General features: G+C 50.1%; 2 protein-coding genes across 3 annotated transcripts in view; one reads left to right on the top strand and one right to left on the bottom strand.

Annotated features, from left to right (window-relative positions):
- Positions 1–240: 240 nt before the first annotated feature.
- ATAD1 (ATPase family AAA domain containing 1) lies at positions 241–16,666 on the top strand. 2 transcript variants are annotated; one of them, XM_063164094.1, is made up of 10 exons: positions 241–394; positions 3,405–3,579; positions 4,865–4,963; positions 5,177–5,297; positions 6,973–7,173; positions 8,353–8,459; positions 10,158–10,247; positions 11,827–11,877; positions 13,819–13,925; positions 15,251–16,666. In XM_063164094.1, the coding sequence occupies exons 2-10, from the start codon at positions 3,418–3,420 to the stop codon at positions 15,369–15,371; spliced, it is 1,059 nt and encodes a 352-aa protein (XP_063020164.1). In that variant the 5' UTR covers positions 241–394; positions 3,405–3,417; the 3' UTR covers positions 15,372–16,666. The 2 variants fall into 2 exon arrangements, with proteins under 2 accessions (XP_063020164.1, XP_063020163.1); XM_063164093.1 differs by having other exon boundaries at positions 13,819–13,955.
- Positions 16,667–18,101: 1,435 nt separating this feature from the next.
- The window catches only part of PAPSS2 (3'-phosphoadenosine 5'-phosphosulfate synthase 2), a 36,180-nt gene continuing 26,913 nt past the window's right edge, over positions 18,102–27,368 (bottom strand). The window contains exons 10-13 of the mRNA XM_063164091.1: positions 25,423–25,558; positions 23,501–23,769; positions 21,577–21,806; positions 18,102–20,096 (exon numbers count right to left, since the gene is read on the bottom strand). Of these exons, the coding sequence (XP_063020161.1) occupies positions 19,955–20,096; positions 21,577–21,806; positions 23,501–23,769; positions 25,423–25,558 (777 nt within the window). The 3' untranslated portion in view covers positions 18,102–19,954. The remainder of the gene's footprint in view (positions 20,097–21,576; positions 21,807–23,500; positions 23,770–25,422; positions 25,559–27,368) is intronic.

The following is a 27,368-nucleotide window of genomic DNA, read 5'->3' as shown; positions in this document are numbered from 1 at the left end:
GCCAGCCGGGCTCGAGCGGAGTTCCCGCTGTCGTTAGGCGGTTGCAGGCGGGGGCCGCGGCCCGGGGGGTGCCGCTGGAGCCGCTCGGTTGGGCCGCTGCCGGTGGCTCCGGTGGCTCCGGGCCCTTCCCGGCCCTCCCCGGCCGGGGCTGCCCCGCATCCGGTGGGCGGAACCCTCGCGCGGGCCGCCGCCGGCCGGAACCTTTGGGCGGGGCGGCGAGCGCCGCACGGACGGAGGAAGCGCCGGACGCGCCGCCGCCGCTGCCGGGCCCTCGGTGCCGCCGCCGGTTTTTGCTCCGCTTCTCCTCCCGCTCCTCCTCCTCCTCCTCCTCGCCTTCCTCCTCCTCCTGCTGCTGCCGCCCGGCCCGCGCCGTGTTCCGGAGAGCCGCCGCACGGTGAGTGCCCCGGCGGGACGGCGGCCGCGGCCGCGCCGCACCTGCCGGGCGGCGGGAAGGTCACGGGCGGCGCGGCCCGGCCCGGCCCTGCCCGGGGCTGCCGTGACGGGGCTGCCGGGCCCCGCGGGGGATCCCCGCGCTGCAGCGGGGCTGCCCGGCTTTCCCGGCAGCGTGCCCTCGCAGCGGAACGGGAACCGGCGCCGCTGCCGCTTTTGGTTTCCCTTTTGCGCCTGACCGGGAGCGCGGAGCCGCCGCGGGCCCCGAGGGCGGACAAACGCTGAGTTCCGCCGGGTTTCGGCTTTTGTGCGGGGCTGGGGCTTCCCTCGGCCGGGTTCTGCTTCGGTTCCTCGCTGTTCGAGCTTTTCCTTTCGGTTGGCGCTCAGGGCACGCGTTGCATAAGAAGGAGGTTTCTGCGCGGGGTTTTGGGCAGGTTTGCTCCTTGCTCAGTGACTACAGAGCCCTTTTATTGTAACAAATCGGGCTGAGGAGGACACGCACAATCCCCTGGCTCCGGGCTGCTTCCTCACATCCTTTAGCACGGATCCAGGGATAATTTGGCTGTGGGTGCCCTGGGATGGGGATCCATGGATAATTTGGTGTCCTGGGAGGGGGATCCAGGTTAATTTGGTGTCCTGGGAGGGGGATCCAGGTTAATTTGGCTGTGGGTGCTTTAGGGAGGGGGATCCAGGGATAATTTGGCTCCAGAGTTGCCCTGGGGAAGGTGATGCAGGTTCATTTGGCACTGGGTGCTCCAGCATTACCCTGGCAGGGGGATCCAGGGATAATTTGGCTGTGGGTGCCCTGGGGATGGGGATCCAGGGATAATTTGGCTCTGGGTGCCCTGGGGATGGGGATCCAGGGATAATTTGGCTCTGGGTGCCCTGGGGATGGGGATCCAGGGATAATTTGGCTCTGGGTGCCCTGGGGATGGGGATCCAGGGATAATTTGGCTCTGGGTGCCCTGGGGATGGGGATCCAGGGATAATTTGGCTCCAGGGGTGCCATAGGAGGGGGATCCAGGTTAATTTGGCTCTGCTGCTCCAGCATTGCCCTGGCTGCCAGCTTGGTTTGGAGAGTGGCCAGGGAGTGGCAGGAGCTGCTGCTGGTTTTGCCCTTGCAGAAGGAAAATGGGGCAGTGCCCAAGGAGGGATTTGGGATTCTCAAGAAGATCCCTCCCAGAGCTGGGGAGGAGCTGGACCCTGATTTTAGAAATCATTTTGCCAGAGTTTCAGCACAGTTCTTTCCTCTGTGCCCTTTGTTCCCAGGGCTGAGGGTGCTGTGCTCTCTGGGCTTGGCTCCTGCAGCAGCCAGGCTTTTCCCTGGATAGCTGTGTGCCACATCCAGCATTTTCAGCTTTCCAGGGATATTAATAACTCCCCATGCATCCTGCCAGGTGCAGGCTCCAGCTCTTAACCTCCTTTTAATCAAATGGGAATTGCTGATTGCTCCTTGATGTGGCAGCCAGGTGCCTTTGCTGTCAGCTTCCTCTCAGGGAAAAACCTCTGTGCTTCAATCCTGGACTTCCCTGGCTCCAGCAGTGGGCACTCAGGGGCAGCAGTGCCCCCAAAGTGGCAGTGGGAGTGTGAAATTTGTGCCCACTGTGAGCACAGAATGCCAGGCTGGTTTGGGTTGGAAGGGACATGGAAGCCTGTCCATGGGCAGAGGTGCCTTACAGCATCCAGGTGGTGCCAGGGCTGGCCTTGGGCACTGCCAGGGATCCAGGGGCAGCCACAGCTGTGCCAGGGCCTGCCCACCCTGCCAGGGAACAATTCCTGATTCCAATATCCCATCCAGCCCTGCCCTCTGGCACTGGGAAGCCATTCCTGTGTCCCATCCCTCCATTCCCTTATCCCAACTCCCTACAGAACTCCTTTTATCCAACACCATTCCAACCCCATGCAGGTGTTTTTACAGCTCTGATTTTCCTTTCCTTGCCTCCCTGTCCTTCCCTTTTCCAGGGGCAGCCCCAGCTTCCCAAAATCCCATTGTCTGTCAGCATGAACCCATTCCCTCTTCTCTCCTGTCTCTTCATTCACTTACCCCAACTCCCTGCACAACACCTTTTATCCAACAACATTCCAACCCCATGAAAGTGTTCTTACAGCTCTGATTTTCCTTTCCTTGCCACCCTGTGCTTCCCTTTTCCAGGGCCAGCCACAGCTGCTCTGGGAAATCCATTCCAGGCCCTGCCTACCCTCCCAGGGAACAATTCCTCCCTAAAATCCCATCCTCTTGTCCTGCCTCTCTCCATTCACATATCCCAACTCCCTGCACAAAACCTTTTATCCAACAACATTCCAACCCCATGCAGGTGTTTTTACAGCTCTGATTTCCCTTTCCTTCCCTCCCTGTGCTTCTTTTTTCCAGGGGCAGCCACAGCTGCTCTGGGAAATCCATTCCAGGGCCTGCCCACCCTCAGGAACAACTCCTAATTCCCAAAATCCCATCCTCTGACAGCCTGAAATCCATTCCCTCTTCTCCTGTCTCTCCATTCACATATCCCAACTCCCTACAAAACACTTTTTATCCAACAACATTCCAACACCATACAGGTGTTTTTACAGCTCTGATTTTTCTTTCTTTGCCTCTCTGTCCTTCCCTTTTCCAGTGGCAGCCACAGCTTGCCAAAATCCCATTGTCTGTCAGCATGAACCCATTCCCTCTTCTCTACTGTCTCTTCATTCATTTATCCCAGCTCCCTACAAAACATCTTTTATCAAACAACATTTCAACCCCATGAAAGTGTTTTTACCACTCTGATTTCCCTTTCCTTCCCTCCCTGTGCTTCTTTTTTCCAGGGCCCGCCACAGCTGCTCTGGGAAATCCATTCCAGGGCCTGCCCACCCTCAGGAACAACTCCTAATTCCCAAAATCCCATCCTCTCGTCTTGCCTCTCTCCATTCACTTACCCCAACTCCCTGCACAACCCCCTTTATCCACCGACATCCCAACCCCCTGCAGATGCTTTTCCAGCTCTGATTTCCCTTTCCTTTGCCCCTTTTCCCCTCAGGGCAGGAAGGAGGATGGTGCACGCCGAGGCCTTCTCGCGGCCCCTGAGCCGCAACGAGGTGGTGGGGCTGATCTTCCGCCTCACCATCTTCGGAGCTGTCACCTACTTCACCATCAAGTGGATGGTGGATGCCATTGACCCCACCAGGAAGCAGAAGGTGGAAGCTCAGAAGCAGGTGGGATTGCTTTCTGCACTGTTTCCTTGGCATCTTGAGGAATGAGGGGAGCTGGAGTTTGTTAGGCAGTCTCGGGGTTTAGTTGTCGGTGCGTTCAGGTTTCATAACAAATTGCAGTGTAGAGCAAATGAAAAAGAACAAATTTGTGTAACAAGTTGCAGTTTTCAGCTTGAAGTGGTGGAAAAACTGTGGGTCTAAACTGTTGCTAAAAATCAGAGCTGTTTGCTCTCATTTTCAGCAATTCTGTGAGCCTCGTGCCTCCTCTGCTTCTGACACCTTTGCTGAGCAGCAGTGGCCTTAAATCAATCTCTTGGTTGCTTTTGGAAACCTTGAATTAATTATTAAGAATTAATTAATTCTTAAACCTTGAAAATTATTTGAGAATTAATTCTTAATTCTTAAACCTGGACTTAATTCTTAACTTAAAAGAGAACTTGAAAGCTCTGCATTTCTGGCACCTTAGTGAAGGCAGAGACCTTCACCAGCAGTCAAAATGCCTTGGAAAGGTGGGGGGAGGGAAAAAATGAAAAGCCTCGTTGCTTACCTCGAACTGGAACAATTTGTGCTCTGCAAAAGCTTTAGGGGCCCTTCAGAACCAAAAGTTAAAGGTTTGCTTTGGAAATGTGGCAGCTTTCTTTTGGTTTGGTTTCTGACTGACAAGAATTTCACAGGTTTTGAGCGACCTGTGTTGGGTGGTTTTCCTTTTGTGATGAGTTTTTCAATTGAAAACCAACTTTCCCAATGGATTCAGTGCCAGCTGTTATCTAAGAGGCTGAACTGTCCCAAAACCTTGTTGGACTTACTGCAACTTTGAGCAGAAAGAGAAACTGAATTGTGCAAGTGTGTTGGCACAATGAGTTTTCCTTGTAAATGAGGGAAAACCCACTGAACACATATTAGAAATTGATTGGCTCCTGGGAATTTAAAAATACATTAATCTCTCCTTGAGTCATGTGAAAATACCAAACTCCAAGTGTTCTGGAGGCTTGGGGGGTACACTTTGTGTTTTAAGGTTTGTTGTGGTTGTTTTTTTAGGTCATAACAGAGGAGTTGTGGGTTTGGGCATGTGAGGGTCCAAGCATTTGTTTGATGGGAACTGAGACATCTGACTTGGTTTCACTCAAGTGACAACAAAGTCATTAGGAAACAGCAGAACTTAAACAAGATTTCACCTCTTAGGGAGAAGCTTTTCAAACCACAACCAGCAGTTCTTTAAAAAAGCTGATTTCTGAGTGAAGCATTCCATTTCTTCCCTTTGATTTTCCTGCTGTTTGGTTCCCCCCAGGCTGAAAAGCTGATGAAGCAGATAGGAGTGAAGAATGTGAAGCTGACTGAGTATGAGATGAGCATTGCTGCCCACCTGGTGGACCCTCTCAGCATGCATGTGAGCAACTTCCCTGCAAAATCCCCTTTTGTCCCTGGCTTGCATTGTTTGCACCTCTGTGGAAATATTCTGTGATGTGAAACTGCATCACTGAGAGCAGAGAGTTTTAATCCCTTTTCTCTTTCATTTTCAAGCCACTCTTTGAAGCTGGTGGGTGCTTTTCCTTGGCAGGATCAGTGCTGATCATTCCCAACACTGTTTTTTCCCTTGCAGGTGACCTGGAGTGATATTGCAGGTTTAGATGATGTCATCACAGATTTGAAAGACACTGTCATTCTGCCCATCAAGAAGAAATATTTGTTTGAGAATTCCAGGCTCTTACAGCCCCCAAAAGGTAGGAAGAGAATGTGATGGATTTATATCTTGATATTTGAAATATAAAAGGTTTTTCAGAAAGGGAAGAGGAAGTGGGTTGTTAGGTCAAAGTGCAAACATCAGCACCAATGCCAGGGAAAATCCTCAGATTTCCTTTCTTCCCCTGCTCTGGTGAGGAAGTTTGATCTGAATAATGAAGCAGGAGCTGGATTTTGGTTATGATGTCCATCATGAAATCATTTGGCTTGGGAGGACCTTAAATCCCATCAGTGCCATGGCAGGGACACCTTCCACCATCCCAGGCTGCTCCAGCCTGGCCTTGGGCACTGCCAGGGATCCAGGGGCAGCCACAGCTGTGCCAGGGCCTGCCCACCCTGCCAGGGGACAATTCCTAACTCCCAAACCTCCCCTGTGTCAGCATGAAGCCATTCCCTGTGTCCTGGCACTCCAGGCCATTACAATCCCTGCATTTTTATATATCCTGCATTTTTAACTGCCTCAGTTGTCATTTCCTGTGTTGTCCTTTGGCAGAGTTGAGCTCTAACTCTGCTCTTTGACACTCCTAGAAATTGCCATCATTCAGCAGGACAGAAATCCCATTTTTCCTCTGGAGATCCCTTGGTTCTCTCTAGAGTTGGGTTACACAGTGTTAAGGCAGGTGGAAGATTCATTTTCCCCAGTAAAACACAAGTTGGACTCCTGAAATCCCTGCAGCCTTATTTGTTGTATTTCACTGAAGAAAAAGATTTTTTTAAAAAGCAGAATTTAAACCTAAAATGTTGGACAAAACACCCAAATTTACAGCTTTGTTCCCTGAATATTGATTTCTGGAGCTCTCAATTGCTACCTGGATCTGTGAGCACCTCAAGGCTGCTCAAAGGGATGGAAAATGCAGCACTTTGGTGGCTGGTTTAGTTTTTCCAGGCTGCTTTCTGTGCAAGTCACAAACTGAAGCTGTCTGGAAAATTACATGAATGCCATGATTTAATAAGCTGAAGGAAAAAATTTTTTTAATTATTATTTATCTTTTTAAAGCAGATTTTCCAGCTCAGGCTGCTCCCCAGTTTTATAAGTGCTTGTGCTGGGTGTTAATAGGAAATCACTGCTCCAGAGTAATGATGTTTGTGGGCATCACTCACATAAACAGAGAAAAAACCTCAATAATTCCCTGTGTTTTGGGTTCTTTTAACTGAATGTTGCTCTTGAAATTGTTTTCTTTGTAACTGTGTTTAGAAAAACACTCCTGTGAATTCTTGCAGTGTGACAAGTTTAAAAATAATCCAAGATGTCATGTTTAATTGTGGGTAATTTGTTTAAACTGTCTGTGGGTCTGTTGTATGATGGATTTTTCCTTTCCTCACTCCTCTGTGCTAAGTTTTATTAGCAGGGCTGGAAGGAGCTGTAAATAAACCTGCCAGGACATAAATAGGGGTTCATTTTCTGTCCTGGGAGTGGAATAAAATGGAATCATGGAGTGGTTTGGGTTGGAAGGGAACTTAAAGATGATGTTGCAGCCCCACAATAAATCAGCTTCACCCTTCCTGTCTAAAAAGGGGAAAAATTCCTCCACAGGGAATTGTCTTTGGTAATTTAACAGGGATTACCTTAAAACCTCTGATTGAATGGTGTTCCCTTGGTTTGATTTCTTCCCTTTTTATCCCTGCATTAAAGCATTAACTCTGTGAATTTTCCAGGAGTTCTTCTCTATGGCCCCCCTGGATGTGGGAAAACCCTGATTGCCAAGGCCACTGCCAAGGAAGCTGGGTGCAGGTTCATCAACCTGCAGCCCTCCACACTGACAGATAAATGGTATGGAGAATCCCAAAAGCTGGCTGCTGCTGTCTTCTCCCTGGCCATAAAGCTCCAGCCATCCATCATTTTTATTGATGAAATAGGTAAAAATCTCTTTTTTGTTTTGTCAGTTTTTTGTTTTGAACTGTAGGCTCAGTGATGTATGGATCTGCTGTCATCTTTTCCTTCAAAAGAAGGCTCAGGAGGAGAAATAGAATTGTGGAGGAATGGTGGCACATTAGGAAAAACAATGGGTTTCTTTCCTGGTGGTAGTGGAGGAATTCACAAGTAAAACAAATTCCTACTTATTTTTTGTTCATGAGGAAACCCAGCAACAAATACACTTCAGTGCTTCTGCTGTCAGGGCACATAAGGGAGGTAAAATATGGTTTTAGGAGAGCTCTGGAATGGGAATTTCATAGGGCAGAAGAATAGGAGGGGAGCTGTGGAAACCCAGAGCACTGGGAATATTTCTCTGACCCTGACCCCCAGGGCAGCCCTGACTTTGTCCCTCACTCATGGAGAAAGTTTCCCAAACTCCAGAACAGACCAGAACCCACAAAAGTGTGCAGTAGATTACAGAGAGCAGTGTAGGTGTAGCACTTGGTGAGAAATTGAGGGTTTGGGGTTTTTAGTGTGTTGTGGATGGAAGCAAGGTGGAGGGCACAGGGTGTCACCCTGGGTTTCTTCTTCCTCCTTCTCCATGGGTTTGGGTGGCATTTTGTAATTGGGCAGAAAAGTCCCCATGGCAGCTCTGTGGGATCAGTTATTGGGTTAAAAGGGAAAATAATCCAGGTGTCAGCTCTTAATTGGACAGTTTAGTCTTAAAAGCCCTTGGAACGAGAGATTGTTGCCATTTGGTGCCTTCTAATGAAAAGCTGCTGAACTCACAGCAGTGAGACTGTTTTACTGATAAGAGATAATAAACACCTGAATCCCAGCATGAATTACTGTCTCAAGGGCCTTCAATCCAGACCTAGAGAAGGGTCCAACAGGGAGGCTGCTCTCCATGAATGCAGGTTAAGGTGAAAGGTGAAATTTTCCTGCAGGTGAAAATTTAGAGCACAGGATGTGGGGAATCCCCTGTGATGGGGGCACACTTGTGTGGTGTCCTTGGAGAGAGGAGCTTAGGAATGGGGGAGAATCCACTGTCACCCTTAGCAGCACTTGCAGTGTGCTGACAGTGCTGATTGAAAATGCATGTATGAGCTGGGAGAGCAGCCCAGGAGTGCATTCCTGAGGGGAATGGGGCTGGCACTGACTGCATCCCTGCTTTGGCCCAGATTCCTTCCTGAGGAACCGATCCAGCACCGACCACGAGGCCACGGCCATGATGAAAGCCCAGTTCATGAGCCTGTGGGATGGGCTGGACACTGACTACAACTGCCAGGTGAGTCCCCAGGCATTCCCTCATCCCCTCAGCTGGGATTTTGGGGCTGGAGCTGCTTGGGAACAGGGATGCCAAAGGGTTTTGTACCTGTCAGTGATTCCCAGCACTCTGGGGGAATGAGGGGAGTTGTATCCACAGGTCATTCCTGAGAACATTGGCTTTGTGCTTAGCTTGGTTTTAATCAATAAATGTTTCCAGATGAGATGGGATGGGCTTTAAGGTGCCTCCCATCCCAAACCATTCTGGGATTCTGAATTCAGAAAGCTATATTAGAGTTATTCAGAATCCCAGAATGGTTTGGGATGGGAGGCACCTTAAAGCCCATCCCATCTCATCTGGAAACACCACTTCTTGATTGAAGTGCCATGGTGTCACCTGGGATAATCTTAAAGCCCTTCAATGGAACATTTATTCTCTAAGTTGAAAATTTTCAGCCTTTTAAATGTGTATTTTTCCATAAACAGCTTTTTCTCCTCTCCCAAGCATGTGCTAAAGATGTTTTTCAGCTGATTTTTCCCCAAAATGAGTAAAAACCAGTGATGTATAGGTACTGAGGAGGGTTAAAGGTCCCCATCAGTAAAAAGCAGTGGTATGAACCCTTCACTGGATCCCATCTTCCAAGCACAGTGCATTACCTTTTTTACCCAGCACACTGACAATTCCTTGGAGCAAATGAAATTCTTCATTCCCTGCACTGAGACAATCTGGGATCTCTCAAGCTCAGCAGTGTTTGCCTTTTGTAAGAAAAACCAGAATCCCAAATGCTTGGAGGAGATTGTAAGGAAGTGTTGAGGTGGATGTGCTGATCCCACCTGGAATTCCACACTCAGCTGTGAGCTAAACCTGCTGAGGAAAGGTTTCCTTTTCGTGGATCAGGAAAATAAAGCCCAGAGAAGTGTGGATCATGCCCGAGCCAGCCATCCCGGTGCCTCTAGGTGGCAGGGTGACGCTGCCGGGCCACCAGCCCTGCTGGCCCTCCCAGGGTAATGACAATCACCGTGTCGTTTGTCACTGTCGTGCAGCCCAGATTAACCACCCTGTCGTTTGTCACTGTCCTGGCTGGCTGTTTACCGTGCACACAGCTTAGAGTGAGACATGGGAGAACAAGGCAGCTGTGAATGGGGAGTTAATTTGTTCTGGGGTTAAGAGGTGGAGTGCTGCAGGGAGGTAAACACTGTCTGGTGTTGGGCCTGCCTTGGGCACCTTTAACCCACTGCTCACCTGGAGCTCCTGGAATGCTTTTTTGAATGTTTAAAAGACACCATGTGGGTACCAGGTGATCCCCTTGCCGTGGTGGTCTCCCAGAAGGTGTCCCTGCTGATGAAGAGTTTAAAACAAAATGACTTTGAAGGTCTTCTCCAACCCAAAACCTTCTGTGATTCTTTCTCCAGCACAGCACAAAACCACCACATTTTTAAGCACCTTCCTGAAATATCTCCTTTTAAATTCCACCAGGAACTAAGAGTGACATCACAAGCAGAAGTTTTAAGTTCCTCCTTGGGGTTTGAGATTTCAAGTTGGGCTCATTGAAATCTCCCCCCCAGGTGATGTTTGTGGCACCAGGGCTGCCCTTGCTGACATCACTGCCAGGAAACCTCTGTGTAACTTCTGGAAATGGGGGAGATCCCTGGCTGGTGGTGACATTCCCAGCCTGTGAATGTGTCCCAGCTCTGGTTTCTGTCTCTTGGTGTCACACAGGTGATTGTCATGGGAGCCACCAACAGGCCCCAGGACCTGGACTCTGCCATCATGAGGAGGATGCCCACCCGCTTCCACATCAACCAGCCTGTGAGTCCTGCCTGCCCTGCCCCAGGGGGCTTTCCCTGCAGGAGTGCTGCCTCTGCTCACCTGGGTTTAGGGCTTTTCCAAGCACATCCAGAACTCAGATTTTTAAGGTGAAGTTTTGATCTCTTGGGTTTTTTTATCTGGAACAACAGCCTGAGCTGCTCAGCCCTGCTCTCCTCTGGGCATGGAGCTGTTTGGGTGCTGCACACTGGGAAGGGCTGGTTTGGAACTGAGTTCTGCTCAGACCTTCCACACTGGAAAACCTGCCTGTGATGGGCTTGGAATGAGATGGATTTCAGCTCCCAAACCATTCCATGGTTCTGTGATTTATTTCTTAAGTTCTTTATCAATTGTCCTTACTCCAAATGTTGCTCCTGCCATCCTTTCCCAGCTATTTCACCTTTGAATGCCTGCTGATGTGACCAGACATTTTTGTGTCAGTGTTATCAGGAGTTCAGTTGTGCTTGGATTCCCTCCTGGCTACAGAAATCATGATCCATTTTTGCTGAGAGCAAACTGGAGGAGTAAAATTCTTATTGATTGTGCAAGAGAGGAGCTGTGTTCCCACGCCCGTGTTGTTGGAACTGACTTTCCCTCCATGGGAGTGGATCCCTTTGGGAACAGCATTTATAACCTGTGTAACATTTATAAGCTGTGCTTCCACACACCTTCCTCATCTCCAGCTGTTCTTGCAGTTAGCAGAGGACAAAAATTTGGCTTTGAGGACTTTGTGGTGCCATTCTATCAAGCCCCATCTTTATTCTGTGCCCTGGGAGGTTACAGGGATTGGCTCCCTCTCCCAGGAGAACAGATTTTCCTTACCCCCCCTCGAGCCCTGCCATGAGCTTACAGCTGCTCTGGGCTTTGTGATCAGCCCAGCCTGGCCCTGACTCTCACTGCAGCTGGAATAATTGATGTGCTGTGGCTTGGGAACAGGCAGGGGCAGCAGGGAAAGCCTTGCAGATTTTATAACTGAGTTTGAGATGAAAAGGCCCCAAATTACTCATCAAAAACTGCCTGCAAAGCAGAGGGAAATGGCAGGAGTGGGTTTTGGGACAGAGGAGCAACTTTTCAGCTGCCAGATTGTCTGTGGGGGGACTGTTCCCCTTTTTAATGATGGAGGTGAGGTTTGGCAGGCACAAACCCCAGGGTGTGTTGCCTGTGTTTGACCTTCCCAGGAATGACTCTTCAGTAACCTCCAGCACTGAGTTAGACACAAGATTTTGCCTCTAAATCCTCCAGTTTGGGGCTGTGCAAAGCAGGATCAGGTGTGCAGACAACAGAGTTCTGAGAAACTCTTGGGAAAAGGGGTCACTGTTCTGGGATCCAGGTTAGTGCAGGATGTACCCATGGGATGTGTGGGGTTTCTGTGGGGTTTTGGGGGAGTTTTGAATCACACAGTGTGTGATTTCTGTGGTTTAGAATTTCCCAAGCATCACCTGTGGAAGGGAATTTGCCATCAGAGAGGTTCCCTCAGTGTGTGTCACGTGTCCTGGGTGAGGGAACTGAAGGGACTGAAAGCCCTGGGATGTCACAAGTGTTCATTTTTGTCCTCTGGTAACTTCAGTTTCCTCTGTTTCAGGCTCTGAAGCAAAGAGAGGCCATCTTGAAGCTGATTTTGAAGAATGAAAACGTGAGTAGCTCCTGCCAGTGCCTCATGGCTGCATTGGTGCCCCCAGTGCAGCCCTGGCCCTGCAGAATGTGTGGTTTGGAATTGCCCTGCACTGAGGCTGAGGTGATCTGCCAGGGCACTGTGCTGAGAATTTGGGAATCCTTTGTGGCTCTAGGTGTGGCCTGCCATCAGAGCCCTGCATTGCTCCTTTGTGAGCAGGAGCCCTGGCTCGGGTGAATCAGCCCCTCTGAGCAGTGACTGCAGTTCTCTGCCTCCATTTGCTTCTTCTCTTACAGGAGAAGAGATTGCTCTCTCCAAAAAGGTGCAGGTGAATCATGTTCAGATCAGGGAAGGAAATTTGAAGGAAATCAAGAAGGTGCTGATTCTTTAACTCTTTCTTGGCTCAGCTCAAGTGAGGAGGAATGGCTTTTTTTTTGGCAGTGCTGCTTTTGATCCATAATTCAAATTTCAGAGGAGAAGGAAGGGATGAGGTGTGAGCACACCTGAAAGGGAATCCCTGTTACTCAGAGCTTCCTCCCAAATTTAATCAGCACCACTAATTGCCTTCAAGTTTATGTTGCAAAGTGTCTGTAGGCTGAGCTCCAGCCTATTAAGTATCTTTTATTAGTAAAACCAACTTGAATTTTTTTTAAGAGGCCTAAAAATGACAGCTCACCAGCAGGGAACCACAGAAATTAGTTTTTCAGGGAGATAAAAAAACCAGCCTGTATTGGTGATCCCACAGGAAGAGGAATTGAATCTCTGAAACTCAGACTTCACATTGCAAGGGGAATTTTGCCCTCCCCTTTCCTTGCCTGACTTAAACCATGATTTTAGGGAATAGTTTCTGTCTTGAAAGAAGTCAGCCCTGAATTTCAGCCTTTTATTAGACTGCCTTGGATTTAACTTTTTGAAAAGGAAAAACTGATGCACATGGTGGGAAAGGAATAAATGCCATAAGAAGATGGAATAAACCTGAGGTATTGCCTGGCAAGAATTCAGCCTGACCCAGTGCACTGAGTTAGACACAGAATTTTGCCTATAAATCCCCAGTTTGGGGCTGTGTAAAGCAGGAACAGGTGAGAAACTCATGTGGGCTCCTGGGAAAAGGGGTCACTATTGCTGGGATGCAGTTTTTGCCAGGCAGGAGTGTGATTAGTGCAGGATATACCAATGTTCAGGGGTTCCCAGGATGTATCCACAAGGACATGCCAAGGTGAGTAAGGATGGTTGGAGTGCTGGTGTTTGCAGGGTCCCAGGAGGAGAGGAGAGATGAGAATCTTGACTCCATGTTTCAGGAGGCTGATTTATTATTTTATTATATATATTATATTTTAAAAAATGATATATTGGAATTATAGTAAAAGAATAGAAGAAAGGAGGGAAGGGAAGGGAAGGGAAGGGAAGGAAGGAAAGGAAAGGAAAGGAAAGGAAAGGAAAGGAAAGGAAAGGAAAGGAAAGGAAAGGAAAGGAAAGGAAAGGAAAGGAAAGGAAAGGAAAGGAAAGGAAAGGAAAGGAAAGGAAAGGAAAGGAAAGGAAAGGAAAGGAAAGGAAAGGAAAGGAAAGGAAAGGGAAAGGAAAATCTTGTGACTGCTCACAGCCTCAACACAGGTGGCTGTCACTGGCCATCAGTAAAAACAATTTCACATGCTGGGTGAACAGTTCTCCAAATCTCATTCCAAAGCAGCAAAACATGGAGAAGCTGAAGCTTCTCAGGACAAAAGATCCTAATGAAAGGATTTTCCATAAATTATGTCCATGACAGGTTGGGATTCTGTGGGTTTGGGGCCAATGGCAGGGTTTGATGAGCTGACACATGTGATGGTGTGACCCACTTGGAGGTTCCAAGAGAAGGGAATAATTCAGCTCCCCAAAACTGCCAAACGAAGACGATCTCAGACTGTTGTGGAGCAGAGCCCCTGGCTCTGGAGCGTCCCTGGGCTGAGCTGCATCTCCCCACAGGTGGACAGCCACGTGGACCTGCTGCAGGTGGCCAAGGAGACGGACGGATTCTCGGGCAGCGACCTGAAGGAGATGTGCCGGGACGCGGCGCTGCTCTGCGTGCGGGAGTACGTCAACAACGCCTGCGAGGAGGACGTGTACGTGGGGCTGCTGCACCTCACTGCTGCTGCTGCCCTGGGGCTGGGCTGCCACAGGGCCACACACTGCTGCAGTGTCCTGCTGCCCTGCCCTGCTGCCACTGTGCACAGCCCCTCACAGCTCACTGCCTCTTGTTGCTTTTGGCTCTGAAAATCAGCTCGGCGCCTTGCTCGTTCCAAGGTGCCCAAGCTGGAGGTGGCCTGAGCCACCAAATCTTGCTGCTGCTGCTCTGGTTAGGGCCAGGCTTCAGTGCACCAGGTCCTGCTGCTGCTCTGGTTAGTGCCAGGCTTCAGTGCACCAGCTCCTGAGCCACCAAATCCTGCTGCTGCCACAGTGCTGGGACATCCCTCTGCTGTTTGCCATGCCTGCAGCAACCCTGGGTGCATGGAGGGGCTGGAGTGTGTCAAAGGAAGGGGAAGGGGCTGGAGCCCCAGGAGGGGCTGAGGGAGCTGGCAAGGGGCTGAGCCTGGAGCAAAGGAGGCTCAGGGGGCCCTTGTGGCTCTGCACAACTCCCTGCCAGGAGGGGACAGCCAGGGGGGGTCGGGCTGTGCTGCCAGGGAACAGGGACAGGACAAGGGGAAAGGGCCTCAGGCTGGGCCAGGGGAGGCTCAGCTGGGACAGCAGCAGCAATTTCTGCATGCAAAGGGTGAATTAGTTCTTATCCATGTCACAGCCTCACAAACCCAGAGTTCTACAGCACTTCACTCTAACAAACTAAAAATGGAGCTGCATCTCTCTCTGCAAGGCCTTTTAAAGATAAACTGTCCAATTAGGAAATGACACCTGAAATATTTTTACTTTTAACCCAATAACCAACCACCCATGGCCTGCAATGTGGAGTTTTTTATCCAGTTACACCAAACCACCCAAACCCATGGAGAAGAAGGTAAAGAAGAAGGATCAGCCTCTGCCCTGAAACCTCCATCTTGTTTATGTATATTACTGTATTCTAAAACCTTCAACTCTTAAGTCTTCCATATTCAAATTACACACTCATCATCCCAGTTCCATCATTCCATTCTGGAATTGCATTCCAGGCCTTGGCAGGGGCTGCCCAGGGAGCTTTGCAGTGCCCAGCCCTGCAGGTGTCCCAGGCAGGGCTGGAGGTGGCACTCAGTGCTCTGGGCTGGGCACAAGGTGGGGCTCCAGGGGCTGGCAGGGATTCTCCAGCCTCAGTGGTTCTGTGGTTCCAGTGGGTCCATGCAGAGCTGCTGGTGGCAGGGATGGCTGTGAGGGTGGGCACAGCTGTCCCAGCCCTGGCCCCTCACCTGGCTGGTGTCTCTCTCTCCCCCAGGCACGATGAGGATGAGATCCGGCCCGTGCAGCAGCAGGATCTCCACAGGGCCATCGAGAAGATGAGGAAATCCAAGGATGTCTCCATGCAGAACCTGGCCATGGAGATCGTGTTTGATTAAGACAAAAGAGTGTGTTTGCAGTTCCTGACAGTGATTTAGTTTGACTTCTGTAATCAGTTAGCAAAACCAGTGTCAGGGGGTGGGAGCAGGGGTGGCAAAGGGAGTTCTGTTCCTGGAATCGTTTTTATACAACAACCTCTTAAGTTATTGCAATTCCCAGTGGGGGTGGAAGCACAGATCATGAGTGGAACAATTGAGGCCAGCCCAGGAGCCTGAGTGCTGTCCCCAGGGATCCCTGGAGCCTCCCAGCAGGAGTGGCTGCTGCCAGGGCCAGGGGCAGGGCCTGGCACGGGCTGGCTGTGTGAGTGCAGGACCTGTACATAGCCACACTTTTTTTTATATATATATAGACATAATCTGTAGATAACTTGAGTATGGAAAATCTTTTCTACTTCCTTCCTGAAGCAAACCAAATCAGAAGCTGTATAGGGAAAAGGTTCCTCGATACTCAGTTCACTTGTACCTTTTAGCAGCAAATGCCAGGATAGAAACTGCTCCTAGAACAAAGCAACATTTGAAATGCTACTGATTTTTCTTCCACATGACCACTTGAAATCTGGTGCCATTTAGTCAAGATAGTAAATGACTCTGTAAGAATGTTTGAATATTTTTAATTTTTTTATGAATTCTGCTTTTGCAGGCTTTTTAAATGAAGGCTGATTTTATTTTTGGTTTTCCCTTGCTGTGAGCAGCTAGAGTAGAACCCCACTTGCTCTTTCCTAAATCCCCACATTCTCTGAGCTCTCTGGGCTCCTGTGCACTGTCCCCAGGACTTGCTTCTCCCTCGGTCTCTGCAAGCCCCACCGTGGCACCATCCCCTGAAGTGTCACAGCCCTGAGGCACAGCAGGGACACTCTGTGATGTTTGACTCTGTCCCATGCTCAGATCTGTGAATTTCAAGAGGAGGAAATGGATTTTGGGCTTATTGATGTGGTTTAGCAACGTGCTGTCCTTGCTGGTACCAGTTCTGGTGAATTCTTGTAACGTTCTGTTGTGATAAAGGCCAAGGGTTACAAATGTGAGTGGCAAAAATGTTTGGGGTTTTTTTTTTTAGTGGAGTTATTGTCAGAGGTAGTCAAAAACTTGTGGTTTTTTCATATAATGCTATGAACTGTGCACTAATTGAGCCCAAATCTGTAAAGGGAATTAAATGCTCAAAGCCCGGGGTGGGATGCTGTGTCACAGCTCTGCTGCCTGTGAGGGGAGGGAAACATTGGAGGCACAGAATGATGTAAAACCAAATGCACTGCAAAGGAAAATAAAGTGAAATAAGGAGGGCTGGAGCCCTGCCATGACACGGTGTCAGGGGCTGGTGACAGTGTCCCTCAGGCTCAGCGTGCTCCCTGCTGTCCTGCCCCTGCAATGCAGGGCTGAGTTTGTGCCAGTTTAATCCTAAAACCAAATGGGAGGGGGAGGATAAAAATAATGGAATAATTGCATAGACTTCTTCCCTATATCCAAAGCAATGGGAGATGCACAGTGGTCTAACACAGGGCTGCAGGAATTCAGGCACAGCAGAACTGCTGGGATATGGACATGGGGAAAGTCTGGGATGTAAATGCCATAAATCACTTCAGGGCTGGGGCTGGGTGAGCCTGGGATCCAGGGCAGGCCCCAGCATGGGCAGAGGGATGGAGCAGCTCTGCTGGGAGGAAAGGCTGGCACAGCTGGGGGGGCTCACCTGGACAGGAGAAGCTCTGGGGTGACCAAACTGTGGCCTGAAGGAGCTGCAGGAAAGATGGAGAGAGATTGGGGACAAGGGATGGAGGGACAGGACACGGGGAATGGCCTCAAAATGACAGAGGGCAGGGCTGGATGGGATATTGGGAATTAGGAATTGCTCCCTGGCAGGGTGGGCAGGCCCTGGCACAGCTGTGGGTGCCCCTGGATCCCTGGCAGTGCCCAAGGCCAGGCTGGAGCAGCCTGGGACAGTGACACCTGGAAAATGCCAGCCTGGGAAGCTCCCCCTGCCTCTGGTGCTGGCTCCTTCTCATTTCCTCCAGGGGCTGATGACAGCGAGACTGCCCCATATCACCCATATTTCATTTTCTCCAGGAAATATCTGGATAAAAGGGCAGTAGTTCAGGTTGCTGGCTCTGCAGTTTGACATCAGACAGTGCACCGAGTGCTGGAGGGCTGTTTGTACTCTATTTTCAGGCTGTTTCCTGCTCGGTAAAACCCCAGGGCGGGCAGGTCTCGATTGGCTTTCATTGAGTGTGAGGTGTGCCCTCAGGGGTTAATGTCACCCCGAGGGCGGGCACGGCAGCAGGACAAACCCGGGACAGCCCCTGGTCACTGCTGAGCCTCCAAAATCCCGGCTCTGGCTGGAGCTGCCTTTCCCTGCCGCCCAGAACTCCTCGGAGCTGGCTGGAGAGGCACAGGGAGTCACTTCTGATTGCTCCTGGGGGCAGTTTCTGCAGCTGGAGTGCAATTCCTCTTCTCCAGGAACTCTCCCGCGTTTTCCACTCTTGTTGCTGCTGTGGGAGTCCTTGTCAAAGCACAAACCCTCTGGAAATTTCCTCCACAGGCTGAGGGTTTGGGACGTGGCTGCTTTCATCCCATGGCTCCAGAGGCTCGGCCCAGCCCTCAGCACCTGATCCTGCCTCTCTGAAGGGGGAAGAGCCCAATTCCTCTCCCACAGCTTCAGGCACAGCTGCTCAAGCACAGCAGGGCCCAGGCTGAGCCAGCCTCCAGCAAAGCTCCACCCAAAAACCACCAAGTGACAGCTGCTTACACATATAAATATTTATTTGTACTAAAAGTGAGTGTTTCATAGAGTATCGAGTTCAGAATATATTAAATCATGAGATGCATCAGCTGAGGTACAAATTCCAGTCTCATGTCTTTAATAAATAGACTATAAACCCCCCAGTCCACGTGCTTCAATCAGAGGTAATCAGGACACTACTCTGGTTTAAAATGATAACACAACATCTGTGTTCTGCTGTGACCACCTGGATTCACTGGGGGGGACAGGATTATTTCATGATGAGCAGCAACAGTGCTGTTTCACTCCTTAGAAATCCTAAATGGGAATGTCACTTTCGGGAATGTCACTTTTGGGGCCTGGCTGGGTGAGGCTGGTGCTGGTGCTCTGGCAGCTCCCACAGAGGCTGCAGCATTTGCCTTGGGGTAAAACACAGATTTCCTCCAAATGCTTTAAAAAAAAGACTTTAAAAACCCTTTTTGAAGGATATTTTCCAGTTATACGTGAAGGTTTGGGCAGTGTGCTCTGGCCACAGCAGAGCAGGTTGCAGCTCATGGTACTGAGCAAGAGCAGGTTGGTTTTGCTGAGCGTGGATCCTGCTGGAGCTCAAACAGGAGCACGAGAAGAGAGGAACGCTGATTGTCCTTGATTGTCCTTCCTTGGGGACATCCCGAGGGCTCCGGGGGCCGCTGCTGAACACCCGGGGCCAGGCGCACCAACCCGCAGCGAGGCTGCAATGAGCGAGCGCTGCTCGTCCTGCTCCGCCGCCACCGTCCCCGGGCTCCCGCAGTGCCCCACGCTGTCCCGTCGCTGTTTGTCGCCGCTCTGTCCCCTCGGCGGCTCCCGCGAGCCAGCGGGAAAGCCTCGGGCGGGGCATTGCCGATGTCCGTGCCGGGCGAGGGTGGGGAAGGCGACAATGACCGCGGGGACTTCACACAGCCGGGCTGGGGCAGCACCGGGCCCTGGGCTCAGCAGCAGCAGCAGAACCACACAGGGCTGGGGGACAAGGGTCCCCTGCCGCCCTCGGGCTGTCCCCATCCGCAGACACGGAATAAATCAGGTCACAGGTGTGGATGAGGCTGCAGCCTCTCTCAGCCGGTCCTCCAGACCCTCCTGGTGCCGTGACTTTGCTGTTTTGTCCCGGATTTGCCTTTGGGGCAGAGGGAAGGGGGAGCCCATGCTGCCACCTGGAAGCACAGTGCCAGCATCCCTGACTTCTCCTCGCTGCGCAGAGCTTTCTCAGGGATCTCGGGGTTTGTGGTGCCTCCCGGGAGAGGCTCCCCAGCTGGGCTGTGAGTGCAGGGATGGATTCCTGTGCCAGGGATAACACGGCACATCCTCACAGGCTCCTGAACTTGGAGCAACAGGAATGCTCAGCCCAGAGGTCAAGCAGGAGGAAGGAAGGAAGGAAGCAGTGAGGAGTTGGCTCAGCCACAAGGAACTGGAGGTGGTCACAGCTGATCTTAAAAATAGTCCTTTTTATAAAAAGAGGCATTAAAAAGATTCTGCTGTTAATTAGCAAAAAAACTGTCTAAGGCACAATGAGGAAAGGCACTTCTTCATTTCTGCTCCAGGCAGGGCACGGGCAGGATTTACCCTGGGCCCCTCTGCACTGGCAGCACCGTGGCACGTCCTGGTGCCAGCTGGGAACAAAGGGCCCTCTCCCCATCCCTTCCACTCCAAGGGGACACCCCCAGCAGCTTCGGGGCAGAAGGATCAGGCTGAAAGTATTTCTGATTGGTAAAAAACACTCTGACCCAGGCAGGAACATCCCAGGGTCATGGCAAGTGATCTGTGTCACAGGGAATCAATGGATCATTGCTCACTATTAATACAGGCTGAATTTTCTAGGGAGGAGGAGGAGGAGGAGGAAGAGTTAATTCTTTTTCTCCAGTGACTGGTAGTAGGTGGTGAGGACTTTCCAGGCTTTGGGGGCCATGAAGCCATCGGGGGGGTTTTCCCCTTCCCGAGCCAGCTTCCTCATGCGTGTTCCCGAGATGAAGTCAAAGTCATCGTGCCTGTGTGAAACAGAGACAGGTGACATCAGCACTGCCGGCCCACGCCACCAGGACATGCTCTGAAAAACCCTCTCTGCTCAGGATTTTTCTCCTGAGAAGCTGAGAAACCCCAGAAAAGAATGAAAACAATAATTATCTGATTGCTTTGGAATACAGCCTGAACATTATTTACCAAAAGGTGAATGTCTGATTGGGTCCATGTGAATTGTTTTTAATTAATGACCAACCACAGCCAGCTGTGTTGGACTCTGAGGAGTCAGTCACGAGTTTTCATTATCATTCTTGTTAAGCCTCCTGATGTATCCTTTCTTTTTCTACAGTATAGTATTAGTATAGCATTGATATGACTATAATATAATGTAATATAATGTAATATTACATATTAACTAAATAATATATAATATATAATATATAATATATAATATATAATATATAATATATAATATATAATATATAATATATAATATATTATATATTATATATTATATATTATATATTATATATTATATATTTTATATTATATATAATATTAACTAAAAACAATTTACATGGAACTGATCAAACATTCACCTGTTGGTAAACAATGTCCAGACCACATTCCAAATTATATGATATGTTATGATATGATATGTGATATATGATATATTATATGTGATATAATAGAATATAATCTATATTAAAAACAATTCACATAGAACCAGTCAAACACTCACATGTTGGTAAACAATGTCCAGACCACATTCCAAATAATATAATGTAATGTAATATAATGTAATGTAATGTAATGTAATGTAATGTAATGTAATGTAATATAATGTAATGTAATGTAATATAACATAATATATAATAGTAATTTAAAACAATTCACGTAGAACCAATTAAACATTCACATGTTGGTAAACAATGTCCAGACCACATTCCAAATAATATAATGTAATGTAATATAATATAATGTAATATAATATAATATAATGTAATATAATATAATGTAATATAATGTAATGTAATATAATGTAATATAACATAATATATAATAGTAATTTAAAACAATTCACATAGAAACAATTAAACATTCACATGTTGGTAAACAATGTCCAGACCACATTCCAAATATATATCATATCAATCATATCATATCATATCATATCATATCATATCATATCATAATAAATCAGCCTTCTGAGAACTTGGAGTCAGATTCTCATCTCTTCCCTCCTCCTGGGGACCCTCACAAACCCCACAGGCCCGAGTCACCCCCAGGGCTCCTCATCCCAGAGGAGCTGCAGTGTCCACAACACTTCCCATCCTTCCTACATGCTCTGAGCCCCCAGCCCGTGCTGCCCGTCCTCCCTGGTGGCACCTCTTGGTGGAACACACAGGTGCCTTTCCCAGGTTCTGCCCCACTCCTCTCCTTGGGGACCCTTCCCTGTCCCCAGAGAGCCGCCACCGCGCGCCGTGAAGGAACCAGGGCCGCCTTTACCTTTTGGGGTCGTAGAAGTCCATGGCCCTCTTGGTCTTGTTGTAGGCAGCCACTCGGAAGGGCAGGATCTCCACAGAGGTGAGCCCGGGGGCCATGCTCAGCACCTTCCCGCCGTGCGTGGGCTCGTACAGGTCCTGCCGCGTGTCGGGGTGCGGCATTCCCGCCGGGTCGCGCCCCACGATGTAGAAATTGGCCCCGGCCACCATGCGGGCCCGGCAGTGCCACTGCACCTGCGGGGAGGGGACACGGGCACTGAGCGATGGGCACAGGGAGGGCATGGGGCAGGTTTTGGGTGAAAAATGCACATTTTCTGATTGGCTTCTCACAATTATTAAAATGGGTATTGTATGTTGTGAAAAACGCCAATCGCTTGTTTGTGAAATTTTAAAAGTTTAATAGTAATAAAATGGTTGTAAAAAAAGTAATATAATTAGAGTAATAATAATTTGGACAATTTGAGACAATAGAAACAGAGAGTTACAGACAGTAATGAATTTTATATGTGTTGTGTTAGAAAGCAATGCTGCATTAATTCTCTTAAGTAGTGTGTGAAACATAGTTTTAGGTTATAACATAATGTTAAAATAGAAACTGCTATGGAGGATACTTTTTTTCTAAAGAAAGGACTCACATTGAGATAGCAGCCACAGGACACCTGAATCTTTCAGAGAAGGAGAATTTATTGCCCTCTTATCAGAAGAAATGAACTTCTTCCCACCTTGCTCAGGATTGGAGATTAGGATTAGGATTAGCTGGAAGAAGTTGACGATGACCAGACAGAACCCTGTGTTTGAATGGAATTTATGCATCATGGATGAGGTGTATGAATATGCAACAGGCTGTTGCTTTTAAGGGTTAATCCTGTTAACATGGGTCCTTTTTTGGGCTTATTTTGCCCGGAAAGAGGCACCCAGACCGTGCATAACTCTTTGTTCTTATTGCCTCATATTGTCCTAAACTCAATTGTCCAAAGTTTTATTACTCTCATTATATTGCTATTTTTATAACAGTTTATTACTATCAAACTTTTACCATTACTATTAAACTTTTAAATTTTTTTTTAAAAAGTGATTGGCATTTTTCACATACAGGCAGGGGGAGGGAATTGGGCTGGTGAAATAGGAGTCTCCTTGAGCCAGGTCTCACAAGCTCTTGGAGATCTATTTCACACCCAAGATAGCTCAGCTACCTTAGAAGGCATAAAATCAGCAGGATGGCTTCTGTGGCAGTGTTGGGAACAAAAAAGTTTTAATAAAAGGCAAAATAACAAAACTCTTTACAGAGAAAAACCGAGCCAGGTGCCAGAGGTTCTTCTCCTGGTTAAACACCTCACAAAAAGAATTTGTTTCTTTGTTCTCTTCTTTTTCTAGTGAATTGCTCAGGTGGGACTTTTTGGCTCCTGTCCAATTGGCTATCGTTAAGTTTGAGGTGAAGCCCCCCAGATCCTATGAGGTGTATTTTCATCCAATTGAGGAGAGAAACTCCTGGGTTTATTTCCTTTTTGGGGGGACAAAGGACAGTTTTGTCACTCCACCAAGGAGCACATTCCCATAGGCTGGGTCCGTTTGAATTTTCTGCGTGCCAAGGCGGCGATGCCCAGCACAGGGAAGGGGATGTTCAGCATCTGCCCCTTTCATCCCACTGATTTAGGGACACAAGGGCTTTCAAATCAATGTCCCTGCCTGCCAGAACAAGGTGATTCCTGTTTGTGTCTTTCTCCCCAGCCTTCCACAGCCCAGGAGGGGATGGATGGCAGCAGAGTTCTCCGGGAAGATGCTGCAGCAGCAAACACAGCACAGCACAAACCACGCAGAGACCAAAAAGCGAGGCCACAGCTCCAGCAAGGTTTTGCAGGCAGGCTGTGAGCACAGCCCCACGGACAGGCTGCCTGCCCAGCCCTGCTGAGCAGCCAAGGCCGCCTTACCTCGGTGGGGCCGGCGTAGAGCATGGGCGAGGGGAAGATGGCCACGATGGTGGACTTGGGGTCCAGGACCTGCTCCTCCAGCACGGCGGCGTGCTGCTTCATGCGCCACTCCAGGGGGACATCGTCGTCCTTGGTCCAGCCGCCCAGGGGGTGCAGCAGCAGCACGGGGTTCTTGTAGCCCCTCTGCAGGAGCTGCCGCCGCGTGTCCTGCATCAGCAGCGCGTGCCCGTTGTGCACCGGGTTGCGCAGCTGGAAGGCGAAAACGGCGTCTGCAAGGGAAAGGCGGGGGGACATGGGGGTCATTGTCACACTGTGGGCTTGCACAGGGCCAGGAGAGAGCTGGGTGTGTGCCCTGTGTGCCATGGCAGAGCTGTGTGTGCCCTGTGTGCCATGGCAGAGCTGGGTGTGTGTCCTGTGTGCTGTGACAGAGCTGTGTGTGCCCTGTATGCCATGGCAGAGCTGTGTGTGCCCTGTGTGCCATGACAAAACTGTGTGTGTGCCCTGTGTGCTGTGACAGAGCTGTGTGTGCCCTGTGTGCCATGACAGAGCTGTGTGTGTGCCCAGTGTGTGCCCTGTGTGCCATGGCAGAGCTGGGTGTGTGCCCAGTGTGTGCCTGTGTGCCATGGCAGAGCTGGGTGTGCCCTGTGTGCCGTGATAGAGCTGTGTGTGCCCAGTGTGCCATGATAGAGCTGTGTGTGCCCTGTCTCAGCCATGATAGAGCTGTGTGTGCCCTGTGTGCCATGATAGAGCTTTGTGTGTGCCCAGTGTGTGCCCTGTGTGCCATGGCAGAGCTGTGTGTGCCCAGTGTGTGCCATGGCAGAGCTGTGTGTGCCCTGTGTGCCATGAGAGAGCTGTGTGTGTGCCCTGTCTCAGCCATGATAGAGCTGTGTGTGCCCTGTGTGCCATGATAGAGCTGTGTGTGCCCTGTGTGCCATGACAGAGCTGTGTGTGCCCAGTGTGTGCCATGATAGAGCTGTGTGTGTCCTGTGTGCCATGGCAGAGCTGTGTGTGTGCCCTGTGTGCCATGATAGAGCTGTGTGTGCCCTGTGTGCCATGATAGAGCTGTGTGTGCTGTGTGTGCCCTGCGTGCCATGGCAGAGCTGTGTGTGCCCTGTCTCAGCCATGACAGAGCTTTGTGTGCCCAGTGTGTGCCCTGTGTGCCATGACAGAGCTCTGTGTGTGCCCAGTGTGCCATGGCAGAGCTGTGTGTGCTTTGTCTCCACACAAACAGGACCCTGAATGTTTCACACACACACATATCACCCTGCCAGGGTTATTTTCCCTGCATTCCCTTTTATTCCCTGCATTCCCTGCTTTCAGCCCCATCAGCTCTCCTACAATGTTTGCAGTGGACACTTGCACTGATGTCTTTGGTGACCTGTCACCTCCCCAAGCTCAGTGGCACCTGCAGGAGGGCCAATGTTCTTCCCCCATGTGAGGGTGGGTGTCTGACCCTTGCCATCCTGCTGGCACCACCAGCAGGAGCAACCTGGGAACATGGAAGGTGTCCCTGCCCATGGCAGGAGGTGCAATGGGATGAGCTTTAAGGTCCCTCCAACCCAAACCATTCTGGGATTCCATGGGACAGCGAGCTGGGAGGAGACAGCTGAGCTGTGCCCCAGGTGTGAAGGCCAAGAATGTCAGTGCAGAGAGGATCTGACCTGCCAGGGGGGATGTGAGCAGGATCCCAGCCCTCAGAGCAGCCCACTGGGGACACAGCCCATCACAAGCACTGCCCCGACCAAGGAGCCCTGTGCCACCTGTGCCATGCCCTGAGTCCCCTTTACTGCCCACCCTCCCTAACAGAGCCATTTTGGGGGCATCCAGAAGCCACCTGGAAGTGCTGAGAGCACATCATGGATCCCACCAAGGCCTGGTGGGGCAGCAAGAGCCCTGTCACTGGTGTAACCCAGGGCACTCACCAGCATTCATTTCCCTGAACTTCTGCTTGAGAGCCAGCGGGGTCAGGCGGTACTGGTCCAGCCCATCGTTCCATTTGATCCTCTCCAGGACCTCCAGGTCTCCACCAACCAGCCAGTCTCCACTCTCCATCACCATCTGGGAATTACACACACCTTCAGTGCAAAGGGGACAGCACACTCCTCCTTCTCCCAGTCTCCTTTGAACAGTGTGAGGCTCAATCCCATTGTAGGATGACCTTCCCTTCTCTCAGGTGGAAAACATCATTGCAGGGACCATGTGAACAAATGTCCTGGGCAGCAAAACCTCACCAAGTGGGGCAGCAGCCACCCAGTCCCCCCAGCTGGGTGCTGGGCTCCCCTCTGGCAGCCAGCAGTCTGCAGGAAGGCACAAGACCTTCCTCCAGCTCCCCCTTTGCTTTCCTGCTGGGAACACACGGGAGGAATGAGCCTGTTGTAAGGCACACACCTGCTGCTGATGAATTAAACCAGGCATTTTAAGGGAGGGGAAAGAACTACCACAGCTCTTAGCCCTTTCAGGCAGAAAGCTCAAGTCACTGTGTGGAACCCAGAGCTCTCCCTTTCTGAGGGACAATGCTCCTTGTACTGCCACAGACTAAGGGGGAAGAGAGAAGCTGCAAAAACACACCAACTCTGCTGGCTGCCTGCAGGGAAAAGCCAAAAAATTCAGTCCTGCCTGCTCAGGATGGGCTGGTGGCTAAAAAAATCAGTCCTGCCTACTTGAGATGAGTTGGTGGCCAAAAAAATTCAGTCCTGCCTGCTTGGGATGAGCTGGTGGCCAAAAATTCAGTCCTGCCTGCTCGGGAGGGGCTGGTGGCCAAAAAAATCAGTCCTGCCTGCTCAGGATTGGCTGGTAGCCAAAAAATTCAGTCCTGCCTTCTTGGGATTCTGGTGACCAAAAAATTCAGTCCTGCCTGCTTGGGATGGGCTGGTTCCCAGCAAGGAGCTGGACTGGAAGCTCAGACAGGAAACCCATTGCCCTCAAAACCTTGGCAAAGTTCATTTCTCCATGCCCTGGGCAGGTTTCAGCCCTGAGGCTGTGCTTCCTGTGGCAGGCAGGGGCAAGACCCACCTGTGTTGTATTGCACCAAACAGTTATTTAGTTATTTGCACTGGGTGTTGGGTAATTGGCACTGTTCACATCATTTGTATTCTAGCATCACATGGTCTTCCTCTTCTTCCCTCTTAGCCTCAGTTTTGCTTACCTCCTCCTGGTTTGCCCCTCCTCACTTGTATCACATTACCCCCTTCCCCTCAGCTCAAAATCCCCCTGGGAGAAGACCACTCCCTCTTTTTTTCCACCTGGGGAGTCACCTGGATGACCTGGTGCTCTTCAATTTTGGAAATAAAATAGGACTGTCCCCACGTGGAGCGCCTCTTGTCCTATGTAAGATGGTGTGGGCTGGGCCCACAGCTAGCCAGATTGGAGCCAGGCACGATTCCTTACAGCTGGCACCCAAAACCTTGGAATAATTCACTTCTCCATGCCCTGGGCAGGTTTCAGCCCCGAGGCTGTGCTTCCTGTGGCAGGCAGGGGCAGGACCCACCTGTGTTGTATTGCACTAAACAGTTATTTAGGTATTTGCACTGGGTGTTTGGTAATTGGCACTGTTCACGTGATTTGGATTCTATCATCACGTGGTCTTCCTCTTCCCCCCCCTAAGCCTCAGTGTTAGCGCTCTCTTCCTGGTTTACCCCTCCTCACTTGTATCACATTGCCCCCTTCCCCTCAGCTCAAAATCCCCCTGGGAGAAGACCACTCCCTCTTTTTTCCACCTGGGGAGTCACCTGGATGACCTGGTACTCTCCAATCTAGGAAATAAAATTTACTGTCCCCACGTGGAGCGCCTCTTGTCCTATGTAAGACGGTGTGGGCTAGGCCAGGCACGATTTCTTACAGCTGGCACCCAAAACCTTGGCAGAATTCA

This window comes from Melospiza melodia, chromosome 9, assembly GCF_035770615.1.
Source record: "Melospiza melodia melodia isolate bMelMel2 chromosome 9, bMelMel2.pri, whole genome shotgun sequence".
Taxonomy (NCBI): domain Eukaryota; kingdom Metazoa; phylum Chordata; class Aves; order Passeriformes; family Passerellidae; genus Melospiza; species Melospiza melodia.
Note: the sequence above shows the minus strand (reverse complement) of the source record. Positions and strands in the feature narration are given on the sequence as shown.

Excerpts from the sequence above, each read along its gene's own strand:
- ATAD1 (XM_063164093.1), top strand. The coding sequence starts at position 3,418 with ATGGTGCACGCCGAGGCCTTCTCGCGGCCCCTGAGCCGCAACGAGGTG. Across the intron at positions 5,298-6,972 it reads GCTCTTACAGCCCCCAAAAG|GAGTTCTTCTCTATGGCCCC; the intron begins GTAGGAAGAGAA and ends TGAATTTTCCAG. Across the intron at positions 11,878-13,818 it reads TGATTTTGAAGAATGAAAAC|GTGGACAGCCACGTGGACCT; the intron begins GTGAGTAGCTCC and ends ATCTCCCCACAG.